This window comes from Anas acuta, chromosome 5 (genome assembly GCF_963932015.1).
Source record: "Anas acuta chromosome 5, bAnaAcu1.1, whole genome shotgun sequence".
NCBI classification, from domain to species: Eukaryota; Metazoa; Chordata; class Aves; order Anseriformes; family Anatidae; genus Anas; species Anas acuta.
In genome coordinates, this window is record NC_088983.1 from 18,075,732 (window position 1) to 18,091,458 (window position 15,727).

The 15,727-nt window shown below is 43.5% G+C and overlaps 1 protein-coding gene across 7 annotated transcripts in view; it reads left to right on the top strand.

Moving 5' to 3' along the window:
* FOXN3 (forkhead box N3) overlaps positions 1–15,727 on the top strand; it is a 196,209-nt gene that overhangs the window by 114,043 nt on the left and 66,439 nt on the right. For all 7 annotated transcript variants that reach the window (XM_068682978.1, XM_068682980.1, XM_068682983.1 and 4 more), the window contains exon 4: positions 5,614–5,678. In XM_068682978.1, coding sequence (XP_068539079.1) covers positions 5,614–5,678 — 65 coding nt within the window. The remainder of the gene's footprint in view (positions 1–5,613; positions 5,679–15,727) is intronic.

Below are 15,727 nucleotides of genomic sequence, written 5' to 3' on the forward strand. Positions count from 1 at the left end.
TATTACTTGCCCGAAAATGTGTTAGGCACCCTAGAGAAACCAGGAAAGACTCCATCCAGGAGCTTAAAGTCTCCATCCCCCGTGTCGCAGTAAGTGAGAGATACTGAGAGACAATAAAAGCCCGAACTGCAAAGGAAAGAGAAGCATTACCAGAATATTAGATCAGTCTTCATAAATTAGAAACTAGTATTGTGAATTCATAAATCTCTTTAAGAATAATGTTGTGTCAGTTATGGAAAATCTGAGAAGATAGAGTAATGGTTTTGTATTTTTAAAATCTCTGAAGTAATCAGATTTCATTAAAATCAGGAAATACCTTAACACGTACCTTCCAGATATTTTTTATGTATTGTCATTAGCCAATTTAGTAGAGCTTTTTTTTTTTTAATCCTTTGATTTGAGAGGAAGCTTGCTTGACTGTTGCTAGGTGATAGCTAATTGTGATATTAACTGCCAGCAAGCTGCTGGCAGGGATTGTGTGTGTTTTTTGTTTTTTTTTCTCCTTGTTAACAAAACGCATGTGCTAGAGGTGCAGCAGTATATAAATGCCTCCATATCGCTCCAGATCTGTAGTGCAAGTGACTGATTTCGTTAGTGTGGCTGTGGTACCGTGGGCAGGTGCCTGGTGGTGCAGCCGCCATGTTACGCTAGGCTGGGAAGCCTGGCGGTGGTGCTCGGGTCAAGGCCAGAGCCGAGCACGGTCGGTGGCAGAGGGATCTGAGCAGTGTTGGGCTCAGCAGCGCTGGAGGAGCCCTCGGCCAGTGTGTGGTGGCAGCTGCCCCGAGTTAAGGCTTGCACGCTCGCTCCAGGCCTCCCACCACGCTCCAGCTGTTTCTCGCTTGAGGACCTGAGGTGGCTGGCCTAAAGATGTACTGTTCATCTTCCAGCATCGAAGGATACCACATTCCCAGCAAATACACTACCAAAGTTTTTTCTTAGTTACCACCCCATTCCAAATTATTTCTCAAGGAGCAGTAAAAATTGCAGTCTTCCAGCTTAGTTGGGCATCCATTAGTACCTTCTGGCAGCAGGCTGCGTCCCGCTTACCTCAGGAGCTGAGTGTACTTTTCAGGAGCACCGTTCCCTGCTGCCACTCAATGCAGGGTTTCATGGACTGCAGCCAAATAAAAGCACCTATTGTTATCGTCACCTTCACACCTTTGAATGTAAAAATGGTGGTGTTGCTGTTGATTTCCAGAAACTTCTGGAGGTGGGTTTCTCTACCCACAAGATGCTCCGCTGGTTGCTCTTTGACAAGGTGGTTTACGGTTTCCAGGTTTGATGTCCTTCTGGATGTTTCCTTCAGTTATTTACTGTTTGTCAGAAGTGTGGGTGAGGAATTTTTCGCTGTGGAATGGGCTGGTGAGAGTGGTCCTGCAGCATGGGGCAGCGATGCCTCTGGTCCCTTCACCCAACAGCTGCAGCTACTGGAGTTTGTTATATCACTGTCCTGAAAAACGCTACCGGCCCCGGGGCGAGGGCAGCAGTCGCCAGGAGTTGGTGCTTTCCTATCCACTCCTTCTATGACTGGGAGCTGTCCATGCTGGTCCTGAGGTGAAGAGCTGCATTTCTTCCTGCCCCAGCTCTTCACAAAACCAGGGCCTTTGCCTGGAGGAGTTGAGGTGCTTCGCGCAGTTGTCACCGCTGCCCTTGCCCACTGAGTTGGCCGCTGGTAGTGGCTGGATGCAGCACCCCGTGTCGCTGCAGCCCATCTGCAGTCCCGCATCTGTTTGCTGCTGTGTGCCTGGTGCAGGTGCCCTGCGTACAGCAGCTCTCAGCTCGCAGCTGGCACCGTTCATCCTTCATCCCCCTCCCAAGCGTCCAGCCCTGGTGGCCTGGGAACTCCCCTTTGGGGGATCTGCTGGGCAGGTTGGTTGTTTCCCCCCTGCCTGCATCATACTGCCTGCCCTCAGCCCCCGGGCATGTTGGTAACACAGTCATTGGCCTCTGTTTGCTGCCTTTCCTCTCTGTTTTCATCAGCCCTTAATTGTGGTGTGCCGGCCCACACAATTGAGTTTGTTTTGAATTTTCAGTTGTTTGGGTTTTCTAAATCTATTAATCAGGCCTTTCTGACAAAGAGGCCTGTGAGAGTTTTTGGCATAGTTGCGAAATACTGCAACTGCGAAAGCCCCTGGCTTTTTTTTGTTTGTTTTAGCGCTTGGCTTTAGGAACTGCAGTCTCCTTGCTCTGATGTGAATTCCAGAAGACAAAGGCTTTACATTTCCTTTTTTTTTTAAGTCTCTTGAAGCCTGTGCACCTTTTAAAGACCTTGTAAAATGCGTGGCATGAGTTTTGGTAGCAGTAATTGAAGGGGGCTCAGCCATGGGTTGGCCACTGGGGCTGGCCGGCTACCAGGATGCCGTGGTGCCTGTCCTACAGCTCTGGCTTCCAGCACTGCGGTGTCCAAATCCACACATTCCCATGGAATGTTTTAGATTTCAGCAAAGCAGCGTTTTCCTGGGGAAAAGCCTTTCCTCCAAAAGATCCCTGCTACCCCTCCTTGGTCAGGTAGTTTCCCATGCCCAGGGCCCTGCATGGTGAAGTTTCCTGCCAGCTGTGTCAGAAAAGCTGGCTCCCGGGGAAATCCAGTCCCACTTGTCACTTGGTGCATGTGCCACAAATTTGATGAGTTTGCAACAAATACTGTTGCACTCTGGATATCCCTTTGGCTAAGGGTGTGCTTGAAATGAGCATGCTTTCTGCAAATCAAACCAGTGGTCCTTGACAGGTAACTGTTGAGGTTTTCAGATCTTCTTATCCATAAACTGTGCTTGTTAGTGTTCTTCTAAGACGTTCATTTTCAATTTCAGCTCTTTACTGGTGATCCAAGCCCAGAAAAAGTACTCTGTGCTTGTCTGCTGCTGGGAGGTTAAGTCAAACCAGACCTGTGCGTGACAGCGATATAGCAGGTCATAAGCGTTCTCACAGTGAGTGATACAAGAGCTCAAACTAGCTTCTACTTCTCTTCAGTAGTTGTGTGGGGATTTATTGGAAACGAAATTTGACCTTAGTCAGTGTGTTTAATTCATAAGTGTAGGGAAAAACTCTGCTGTTAATAATTCTAATTGCATAAACATTAATCTTACAACATGTATTGATTACAAATGCTAGTTCATAAAACAGATTTCCTATTTTTGTTTCATAGGAGAACCAGTCACTGTTCTCCAGTCTGTTACAGACTAAACTGAAGAAATGATTCCTTTGAGAAAATGCCTGAGAATGGGCCAAATGTTTTTTTTATTATAGATGGTCTTTAGAAGAATGAACTTTTAAAAATGGTTTCCTAATCTGGAGCTGGGAGAAGCAGCTTCTGAACACTTTAAAGTGAGAGATAGTTTAACTCTCTCATTTCTTAACTTGAAACATGTTTTAATAATTAATACCATCTGAGACTTCACAGGGAAAAGTTTGGGAACAGAAAGACAATTTCTCCAATACTGATCAGGCTTAACTAAGCTCCAGCAAAGCCCCGCAAGCACAGAAGTTTGTTGTTTGAAAGGCTTGACCGGGCGCTGTGGTACATTATTTACATGCTTGAATTCTTTAGCTTCCTTCCCTGGGAAGGCACAGTTAATTTTCTCAGTTCTTGTGGGTTTGTGCTGAATCAGATGGAGTTTTTTATGAGAGCCTTGGGCTTTTATTCAAGTTGGAAAATAAGATAAATCACTATTGCTTTGTTTCTTTAGTGGAGACACTTTGTCTATTCAAATATATAAGTTTTTCCCTCTCTTCCCTGTATAAAAGCCCTCTCTCACCCAGACAGAAGCATGCAGCAGCCCGGCGGTGCCATTTTGCTACAGCTCCATCTCTCAGCTCCACCTTTTTCCTTGGGTTTTTGGGATGCCTGGAGCTGCCACAGTGCGAATCCCGATTCCTATGGCAGCAATGCAGTGCAGTGTGAGGGCTGCACCGCGGCTTTCCCCTCGCAGCCTCATGGCTCCTGTCCTACAGGTTGGCCTGGGCTGTGCCACCATACAAAGCGGCGAGCCTGTCTGACAGGAGTGTGAATGCCCTCAACAGCCCTTGACCTTCATGTGAGCTGAGGAGCTGCACTTGAGGAGCTGACGCTTGCTATAGGAAATGCAAACAATTGGTTATATTAAGCCGTATGAAGTGAGCGTGTGTATTCAGACAAGTGCATGCCCCAGTGCACTCGAGCACTTATGAATGTAGACCTACTTAACTTCTTTTTGGTCATTTTGGTCTCTGTGTCTCTCAACTCCCCTTTTTGTTCAGGAGTATTGAAGGCTTTTATTACTTGTGTAATTGCCTTGAATCCTTTTATGGTCTGTATTTTAACACTTTATTTAAATAAGGCACACAGTGAAGTTTTTATATGTTAGCACAAGGGTCTCTGCAGAATAATTGTAAAAGTAGGTGTTCGTTTTTTTCTTTTATATGTGGCATTTTATCAAAACTTTGCTCACACTGTAAATGTAACAGCATCTGTTTTCCATTTCATTGCATCGTAGCGGCAGTCAACTCAAACAGGACAAAGGTAATGTTGAACAAGGATGGCGTGTGGGGCTTGGTTCACCTCTTGTATCCGAAGAGGAAGGTGGATTACCTACAAAGGCAGAGTTGCCTTACATTAATTTTACCAAAGGTTATTTAGTCTCACTTTTAATTTGTGCTAGAATTTGGACATACAGCTATTACTGATGTAGTATTTTTTGGGGATAGTAATTTCAATAAAATCCTTGTGTAGTAGAAGCGCATATGATTGTCTTAGAGCTTTAGAGGGCTTATGGTGGAGCCTGTTTCATCAAGGAGCAGCCTGTTGTTAAGGAACAACCACCCATCCTTCTGCCAAACGCGTGGCACGTGGTGTAGGGAGAGCGGCCCTTCTGGAGCAGCGGGGCTGCTAAGGGAGAGGTGCTGGCCGTGCATCTCCACAGGCAGCACTGCTGGGAGCTGGAGGCGAGCTGGGAGCTCAGAGAAGGACCCATTGGGTACCCGAGGGTCTGCTATGGGCAGCACGACTGCTGAAAAGGTGAGAGCAGGCAGCCCTGGCCACCAGCCCGTGCGTATAGCGAAACCAAGCTTGGTTCCTTCTGGCACTCATGGGACAACTCATTTACCACAATGGTTCCTGGTGCAGTGAGTGAATCTCTTCACATAGGGCGCACTGGTGGATGTAGTCTTATGTAGGTACAGGAGCTGGGTGGTACTTGGCCAAGGTTTCTTCATGTTAGTACTTTAGCTGGAATGGTGGGTTGTTATGACTGAGTAAAAGCCATTAAGCGTTTGGGTTTTTAGCAGATGGCTTTGAAAAAAAGGCATATATTCTGCTGTACTGAGAAATCAGTAAATATTTTTGACGTTGATTTGCATTTTTTATATTATTATTTATGCCAAATTGCTTTTTTCTCTCTTCCTCTAAATGAGAGTGTGGGTGTGTGCTGTGCTGAGGAGTTGTTCTTCTTGTGAAGAGAATGCATCTTGAATCAAATTAACCTATTTTTAAAGTGAGATTTGAGACTCTTGCTTGAAGGCAAAAATGCCATGAAGTAGCATTAGCTTTAAAAACAAAATAGCATTCATATAAATAGTAATTTACGATTATTTAATGTAAATGAGATTTTCTTTACACTTATTTCTTATTACCTTTAGCACATCAGGTCCACCCATTTGGCCAGGAAGCACCTTTTTCAAGAGAAATGGAGCCCTTCTACAAGGTAGGTGATGGATGCTACATCTTGGAGTAACTGTTCTACTTAACAAATACCTTGTCTTGCAAATTGCACAGCTTTTGTAATATTCACTGGGCAAGAAGTAACCAAGTGTTTTTGTTTCCTTTAATCTGTTTCCTTTATTGCGCATCTGGTGCCTTGAAAATGACGATGTACTGCATAAAGTGAGTGTAGTCTATAAAAGTTGCTGCTTTTTTCTTTTCTCAGATTATTAATTTGCTTACAGTAAATTAAGAAAAAGTGTTTTTTTCCCTTTGTGTGGAATAAAGTGTGCCTAGAACAAAATGTTCCAGTAACACTGCTTTTAGCTGTGCAGATGAAGCGGGGTTGTTCTTTGTGAGATGTCCTTTATTTTGCTCCCTAATTGTGCTGATACCTAAGTGTACCCGAAGGTAGGTAGCAGAGCTGTAGCAGGTAAACAGTGTTTAAGGGTACTCGTCTTCATAGAGGAACTTGAAATATCTTATTTACTTGAGATGGACAATATGAACAGGTTTGCAGTTTTGATATGTGAAGATTTTCAGTCTGTCTTCGCAGACTTTTTGCAATCATTGTTGACTGCTAAATGTATTTACGTTTCGGCTGTTGTGCAGATAGAACTGCTGTCATTCTTAAGGGAAGCACAGAAAGATGTATCCCCAAACCATTGTTTATGGTGTAGGAATAACTTACGTCATTTAAGATGATTTTATGGTCTTTGCAAGCAGTTGTCCATGAAGTGTCTTAGTTTTGTGTTCATTCACATAGTACCAAGAGTTTTATGACTTTTTGTTTTGGCTGAAAGTGCTGTGTAACATCCTCCAGAACATTTACCCAAATTACATTGGTTGAAGCCTTACTCACAACTAGGTCCACAAGTGAATAATTGGCAGGCAGTAGTGCTCACCTACAACCCACCAACATAATCCAACATCTGTAGTTTACCTGACAATATTTTTCAACTCATTCCTTGCACATACGACGGTTTGCATCCTTCTTTTATCTAATACCTTTGCTGAGATTTGTTCATACACATTTTAAATGCATTAAGGCATTTAGATTATTTCTTAACAGTCAGAGACAATATAAATTGTAGAGCTTGGCAGTGATTGAATTTGGTCTCAGTAGGGTAGATCTGCTGTCTTTGCAGTCTTGGAATGTTGTTGTTGTTTTTGTCACTGTTGTGAATAGATAGGCTTGATTCATTTTCATTTGTTCAAGAGTTCAGTTTTTAAGCGTTTACCTGCGCGTATAAAGCTTTTGTAATTTAGTTTATGGAATGTAAAATATTCTGTCAAGTCTGTATGGTGTAAATGTTTTATGTCTTCCTTTCATGCAAGGTATCCAGAAACTAAGAACAGCTATTTTGTAGTCCTCCCTGCCTTGGCTGTTGCTTAAAACCATCTGCCAATAAAGAAAAGTGCACTGTTCTCCACTCTCTTCTCCTCTGCCCTCCTCTGGCTTCCAGTTAAGGGGGGGGAGGGTCAGGGGCTAAAAAAATACACAAACAAAACACAAAAAAAATTCTTCATATTAAAGAAATAGAGAAAAAGAGAGAGATGACTGCCTTTTCAAGGAGCTAACAAAGCCTAACAGACCTTTAACTCAGTTGGCACTCTGTGTTGCTATTACAAGAGGAAAAGCCAGCCAAATTGAACTGTAATATACACGATCCAGCAATGAGGTTTGAAGGATGAGAGTGTGAAGAAAAACTTTTTAAGGCTATCTTCTAACACTTACTGGTTTTGATTTTAAGTCAACAGAATAACAAAGCCTTTCTTTCTTCCTTTCTTTCTTTTGTTTTTCCCGACAATGAGCTCTTTCATGCACAGGCTTCAGCAGGTTGCATGGAAATAGTGCATCCACCTCTTTGCTGCTTCTGTCTTTTCCACAAGACCTGTGTGAAGGAATGCTAGCAGCTGCAGGGAGGTTGGAGGTGAGGGGGTGGAGAGGTTTATCGAGTCCTACCTTACATGACCATCTTAAGTGCCGTCTGCCAGTACCTATATCCAGCTTAATTCAAATGAGGGAATGAAAAATTGATTCAAATATCTGTTGCTAGTTGTAACACTGCCATGTAATTGGCAAAAGTTTAGGTAACAAAGAGATTTTAAAGTGTCTTTACTTGATGAATATTTTGCTATATGTGAAAAGAATGTGCAGTGTGTGTTTCAGACAATAATACTGAATGGTTCTGAAATTTTAGTAAATGTAATATTTGTGTGCACTTGTCACACCTCATTTCTCCTGAGTTGTTAAAGATAATGTTCTTTTTTGGTTTGGGGAATGAAGAAGAAAAAATTTTGCAATGTAAGTAGTACTTCTCTGAGCCAAGAAAGACTAGCAAGAGCTCCTGGTTTCCATTCATTTTATACCTGAACTGTTTGGCAAAGTAATCTTAACCATTGTAAAGCATTTAACTTACCTCTCCAGAGAAAGAGCAACTGAGAAACCAGTTATCTGTGTACCTCAAAATAGCAGAGGAAGAGAAAGGGAAGTTAAAATTCATTGTAGTTATTCTATGTCCTTAATGTCTTTGTCATGAGTGGGATTAATTCTCTGTTCCTTTCTGTCTTTGCTTGTACTTTGTTGAAGAATTTTGAACTTACCTCCTAAAATATATATGCTGTATTCCTTTTGCCTATCATTTTATTAGAGACAAGATGGCTACCTCAGTTTCTTTTTTGGGGGATCATGGAGCATTAACTTTGTGATTAAAACAAATGATAAATTTAATTTTCAGGTTGAGTAAGTCACTTACACAGGTGCTTTTTAAAATGTTGAGCTCCTTCTACTAGGTGAGGATTGCACCTTATATCCTTGTACTCTTTGGTCTTATAATGAAATCCCATTCAGAATGTGAATGGGTAGGACCTTCAGCCTTACCAAGTTTGGATACCTTCTCTCAAAATTAATTTTTATATTCAAGGAGGTTGCTGTGTTCTAGCCTTCAGGATTCCCAGGACAGAAATACAGTGTTCTGCTCTTACTGCATTGCCTTTGCTACGTAGGTGTCTGTAACTCAGTATTGTACATATTGTATTGTTTGTTTCAAAATCGTTACTTAATACACCTGTATTGAGAGCCTTTGTTCCCACTGTGTTTGTTTTTTTTTTCTCTTTCTTTCTGTTTTCAGCTGTCTTCTCACATGCATTTTCATTTAATAAAATGCATGGCAGGATAAAGTCTTTAAAGTGGACATATAGAAACTCTTCAGGACCTTGTGCTGGGTGAGATAGGTGGGGACACATTGACTTCAAGGCTTTGAAACAAATGCGTCATGTCCAAAGAAAGTCTGTGTTGTTTCTTCTGCACAGGTCTCAAGTATTAAGCTTATGATAATGTCTTGAGGATGCAGTTGCTCACAAATCAGTTGCAATAATACAAATTTCATTCACGATATTTCTATCATTCTCCCTGAATAAATTAGAAATACATCTTCCAATTAACTTTTAGCAGCAGTCATACATAAATTTCAGCTGCCACGTACCACCTGTAAGATATAACTGGACTGTGTTTTGTTTTGCTTCTTAAAGATAAAACTTTAAAACAAAAACAAAACAACAAAAAAATGAAAGTTCTACACTCCTTTGTGTTTTATTTGCCCTCACACTTCAATAAAACTAAATGCAACATATTACTATGTCTTCTTGTACCGAATTTATTCGGTCTTGAGTTTCAAGGAAGTGTACGTAGATGGTGCTTGTGGGTATAATTACAGCTGGTAAGAAAACAGAGCACTGTACTGTGAAAACAGAGATTTGTGTATGCTGTTCCTGCTCCAGTGGGGACTGAAGCAGGAGTGTAGGAGCTGTGGAAGCTGCCCCAGAAGATGCAGGAGCCCCACGACTGACAGTACAGCGCTGACAAAACAAAGCGTCTTCCCCTTGTTTTAAGGCAAGTGCATGTCTGCCAGGCATAATGGGGTTCTTAGGTCATCATTCTGAGCTTGTTGTCCAAGCCCAGCAGAAGAAGGCCCTTGTGATAGCACGGTGAGTGATTCTTTGTCATCCAGGGAAGGAAAATGAGCCTGGGTCATCTGGCTGCTATTGTGGTTGTAGCTCAAGATGGAGATGGTCCTCCTCGGTGTGACTGGATAGTCCAGCTGGGATTACTGTTTCTAGCAGTTCCTGGTCAGCCAGAGGTACAGCCGTGATCTCTGCTCTACGGTCTGCTTTCTTCTCTGGGCAAGCTCCTCCACTTGCTTTGCTGATGATCAGTGCAGTTTAAATGTGCTGCCTGCAGATGTTAAAGGTATGAACTCTTACCCCAGAGATGTGAAAAATGTTTCTTGCAGACCTGGCCTCGCATTTGGGCTGCATTTAGCGAACTGACTTTAGTCTGCCCAGCTTTCCTTTAAAGTCACGATTCCCTTGATAAAAGGGGAAAATAAGATTGGCAAAAATCCCCTCCCACTTGCAGAGCATGGGAGAGGAGGAGTGAGGAGTCTTGCACAGCCTCTGGTCCCAGCTGGCTGGGGAAGCCTTAGAAATGAGTGATTGTCTTTCATGGAGCTCACACATTGCTTTGTTTCCTCTGTACCATCAGCCCTGGGGAACAGACATCCTTATTCTCTAGAACAGAGGAAGAGATAGGATGCTCACATGGGGATGGCTCAGCCTCTTCTCTGAGGAGGCATTTTATAAGGCACATCCATCTCTCACGGGTGCTTCTGACCACGTGGGCATAATCTACCACTGCTGTAGCTGGAGGTGGCAGGCACTGCCTGTGAGAGCTCTTGCAGGAAGGAGGTGGATGACTCTGCCTTCACAGGGTCAGGTATCAGTCACCAAGACTGGTAGGAGACACTGACTGGAATTTGTTGCAGAGTGGATGTGGAGACTCCGGACACTACTTCTGCAGGCAAGGTACCGGCCCGTAATGCCCTCAGGCCGAGATGGTGGATTTCACATTTTAATGTACTGCCATCTGGCAGCTGACCATAACATGAGATTTTCTGGAGATTGGCAAAGCCCACAGCTCTCTTTATTCTTGGATAAGAAATAAAATTCATTTGAGAGAGCAAAAAGAGCTGTATCTCTTATTTAGAAAGTTTATTTTGTGCAATAAGTGTACAAACGAGGCCTGGGAAGCCCTGTGTTAAAGATGGGAGCCAGCTCATTTATGAACAGGCACACATTCATACAGAGATGTTTTCCTTTAATAAGCATGAGAATCCTTGACATGAGCAACCAGTCCACTTAATCCATTGTCTGCTGAGTGATTGATTGTAAGAAATGAGAGAGCAGATTTGGGACTTCACATTTCCAAGTATTGGCTATTAATAGAAGGACTTGTGGAGGTGGAAATAAGCCAGCAGGGAGGAGGGAGAAGGGGTGCAACTGTTACTGGTTTCCCTTATACAGGCTAAATTAGAATTGTCCACTCTTATAAATCAAGATGTTCAGCCTGCTTTTGGTGTTTGTAGTGACACTGAAGTACAAATACAGCAGAAGTAGGGACCGGTTGGAGATGTATTGCCAACACGCTATGCTTGGTCTTTCCTCCAGAGTGGTGTGGGGGGAGTTGTTCTCTGTGCCTTCAGGATGGGAGCTGGCAACAGGCTCGCAGAGGAGGTGCCAGTGTGCATGCGTGTGCCCACGTTCTCCCTCTGATGCTGTGAAAAACTGGGACGCGTGGGTCAGCATCCACCAGCAGATACCAGAGGGCCACTGCAGGCACAGTGGGCTTCTTGTGGAGGTGGAAATTCATTTCATCTGCTCCTTCCACTGCACAAACAGTCAGTAAGAGAAGTCAGTAAGTGTCTGATCTATAGTACAACCTTGGGTGAGACTCTTATGCCCCAGTCTAACTGAACAGTCATTTCCTAACAAAGATTTGGGAATCTCATGTTCCCCAAAAATAACTACTTTTTTTTTTTTTTTTTTGCTTCAGGGTTATAATTCCTTGATTTTCTGCTCTGTGAAACGTGGATGATGATACTGATGCTTCTCACTGCCCAGAGCTGTCAGTCTACAAAATACTGCCTCTGTATCATATTTTGATGCTCCACTAATGGGATAGCCTTAAACAGGGAGGAACATAACTGTGAAAAGCAACAGCGCTGTTTGTTAGCTTTTGCTAGCAAAAACTGTATTTTAGACTTTTCTCTTGAAGTTTCAGTCATTCTCCTTACTTTTAAAGGTACATCTGGAAATTGATTTTTAACTCTATAAATAACTGTTTTGTAAAGATCTGGGGGTTTTGAGTGTCCAGCTGAGTTCACCAGCTTACTGCTTTCATCAGAAGAGCACCAAACGTTTTGACCTCACCTTGTTGTCTTTACAAATTTTGCTTCTCCAAGGACCTGTCCCACCCTTATTGAAGCGGTGCTAACAGCCATGCTCTGCATTTGCTAATGACTTGACTTCAGTCAACCCATTGAATTAAAAGCAAAGCTGCTATCTTGTTAACGATAAATCACTTTTCATTCAGATTGCATTATTATTTAAATTGGCTCCCCCCCACACGTGAAGGGTACCTGACAGTCTCTTCAGGAGTTTCCTTTCAGGAAGATGATTCACGTGCTGCCTCTGTGGAGACAGAATATTTGAATAATTTATTTATTATTAGCATTCAGTGTGTTTGCAGTGGTATTACTGAAGAAGTAAAATGAAGTCGGAGGGGTTGTACAATGTGTCCCTGAGGGAGTAATTTGAACAGCAGAGCTCGCCTTTGTTTGGGAAAGTGGGTAAAGCCCTAGCTGGGCTCCAGAGTCCTGAGGGTGCTGGTGGGGGCTCGTGTTTATGAGAGGGTTTTGAAACAGTGTGTGCATTCAATAAAAGATACCAGCCACAGACAGTGTTTTGAAGAAATTCTTACTGAAATGGCCACTTTGGCATGACATATTTAGCTCTGTGTTTTGTGTAGTGTGGTTGTACACAGGGCGCTATGTGTTAGCTGTACAGCATGGATCTTTTATCTACACTATAGGTACGGTCTTTTTATTCCTATTTTTCTAGTTCAGTGTGTAAGATGGTGGCAAAAAACGTAATTTATTAAGTGCCTGAAGTGTGGTTGTGTTAACATTGATGTTGGAGCCTTTAGGAGGGAAGTGTGACCGCTGGCTGCTCGTGCTCCCAGTGACCAAAATGCCTGGGCTGCCTTTGGCTCCTGGCGTTGAGGAGGAGGAAGGCTGAAGTGCAGCAGCCAGGTCATGTTCATGTTGGCTCAAGTTGCAGAGCATACCGAGATAAGTTTAATTCACACCCAGTTTAAACTCAGTGACTTTAGACCTGCATAGACATTTATGCTATCTTTGCAGATAAGTCTTGTAACCGTCCCTTGGACTGACTTCCTTGGAAGCTACAGCTCCTGGGGCCTCAGGACAGCGTACCGCTGCTGTTTGCTCTCCGTGGCAAACAGAGGGTGTGGGTGCCTGCTGTGAGGTGAGCCTTGGGCACTGGAGAGGGCCTGGCTGCCTGTGATTGACCACAGCGTGCCTGGTGGCAGTGAGAAGGCACTTGGCAGTGCACGCTGAGGGGACAGGTAACTCTGCTGCAAGTCCCCGCAGTGCTGGCCTGACAGCCCTGTGTAGGAAGGGACATGGGGAGGCTGCCCAAAGCCTGGAGGAGGCGAGGAGGGGCTGGTCCTTGCCCCAGTCAGTGCTGAGGTGACCCGCAGGTAGCTGTGCTCCAGGGATACCCCAAAATGGCTCAATGTGTTCTTAGCAAGCTCCTGCTCAGAGGCCTTCTCCTGTGCCAGCACTGCCATACACCCAGGGCTCATCCTGTGTTTCCCATTCCCTGACAGGAGCTGCTGGCTACTAAGAGCACAGGGGTTGTGTGCCCATGCCCAGCCTCTCCATGTGCCTGGTGGGGCTCCCGAGGGGCTGTCGGGTGGCTGGACACGAGCACAGCGAGACGCCTGGCAGCAATGCGTGTCCGTCTTGTGGCACCTGGGCCCAGTCCCCCTCTGGCTGGTCCGGGCGTGGAGCAGGAGAGCTCGGCGGCCTACACCAGGGACATAACAGCCCACCTGTTTTATGGCAGTACTCTGACAGGTCCTGGTTAGAAACTGGCAGGAAGATGAGTGCAGTAATGTGGAAAACGGTAGAGTATGCAAAGATTTCTTTTCCGTAACTGTAAAATTACTGTGATTGTTGCCATCAGGATCTCTGGGCTGATGAGCTGGAGCATATGCTCCATGCTGAGAGCCTGCGACTGTTTGGCGTTCCTAAAATCTGAAGGTGGTTCACGTTGGAAGTAATCTTGGCTTTCATAATTGTAGAGTCTGTTAAAGAGTACAGTCACGAGAGAGGCGTACGTCTGTGCCTTACATGGAGGTTACTAAATCAGAACAATTTCGCAGTTGTTTTGCTCTGAGCAGTTGTGGTGGTGTATAGATTGCCACGAACAAGGGAAGCTGTTGTCACGTTGGGCTGATCCTCGAGGACGTGTCAGGCTTGTTGAAACAGAACTACGTTGGCAGAATTAAAGCAGAAGCTCTGGGATTTTTTAAGAAGCTCTCTCGCTTTGACCCTGCTTTTGTGATGGGCAGCAACACATTTTTGGATCCCTGGGCAGACCAAAGCTTCCAAACTAGCAAACAGAGGAAAATTATGGGAAAAACAGCAATGGTGATCAAGTCTGAGAGATGTTCACGTCTGGCGTTTTTTTTATGCTGTGCTAGTGGTGTCTGTGGTTAACATTGGCAATAATTGTTCCTCTCTAACACGCAAAGAATTTCTCCCTGCTGGTCAGAGCAGATCTCTGTGTTGCTGGTTAAAGAGCGGTAACTTTTTGGTTCCATAAAAGGCATTTCTTAAACATCTACAAGAAATGGCAAATTAACAGTAAGGGCATATTACTAAGTGAGCCTAACGTTGTTTGAATGCTTGAGAAAACTAGAGGGTATCTTAGATTGGAAGGGAGGTTAGCGGTATGCACATTTCATGCTGTGTGTTATTTAAGCTAAATGTTGAAAAAAACATTTGGTTTCAGACATCGGAATAAAACGTAACCACTGGGAATTCTTCAGCTGTACACTTCAGAGCGTGCAGAGCTCTGGGATAGCTGAAGTTCCTTCTTACAGCTATGAACGCATCGCCTTATTGTGTTGCAATTTATAACAGACTTCAAACTGAATTAGGACTTTAAGAAGGAAAGAGGCAGGATTTTTTCCTGTATCAGTATAAGTACAGTGTGTTCACAACCCCCTAGAAACAAAACTGTGACTCTTTTTGGGGTGAGCAGGCCTTCATGCTATCCATTTCAGTCTACCTGAAGTTGCACCTGCCAGGGTAGAAGACTGTGAACATGAGCCTGCTGTAGATACAGCACCTTCCCGTTCCCCTCTCTTTTAAAGGAAACATAAGTAGCATTTGGATCCTGGACAAGAACTTTTTTGAACAATCCTCTCAGATCAGCAGAATGAGATGAACTCACGTTTTCTTACAAAAGTGATCTTTGGCAGAAGTCCTTAAGACTTTGAACCTGGTGAAAGAATTGATCCTGTTGTTAATAGATTTAATACTGATGACATATTAGCAAAGAAAACAGGAATTTATATTTGAACTATTTTGGGACAGCTTCCATCAATGTGGAAGTACCATTATTAAGATCCTTGGTTTCACCTTGTGTGCTTTTTTCTCAAGTTTTCGTTCTCTTTAAAGGTCAAAGTCTTATGCTGGTTGCAGTTGCATAAAATAAAGGTAACACGTTCACTTTCTATCTGACAATATTTATTTCTTTGTCTGGCCCATCATACTGCTCTCTAGTGCACGAGAAGGATAAGGTGAAATAAAATTAAAATTTCTCACAGAACAATGGGAAACTCCAGTCCAGAATTTTACACACATGCACAGTTTGAATGTAGATGCTAAGAACAATTGCTGCATGTCTTTTATTTTCACATATATACAGTACGTCCTTGCACTGCAGCTTTTTAACAGAGGTTCTTTATTTCATGTGAATGAATACCTTGTTTTTCTTTATAATAGGACGTGTTGCTTTGTGAAACACATGTTGAGTTTCATCATTCAGTTTCTGGTACTAACGTATAAGTTGTTCCTCCTGAAATAAGAACAATGAAATGTTTCTCCTGGGATGAAAAGA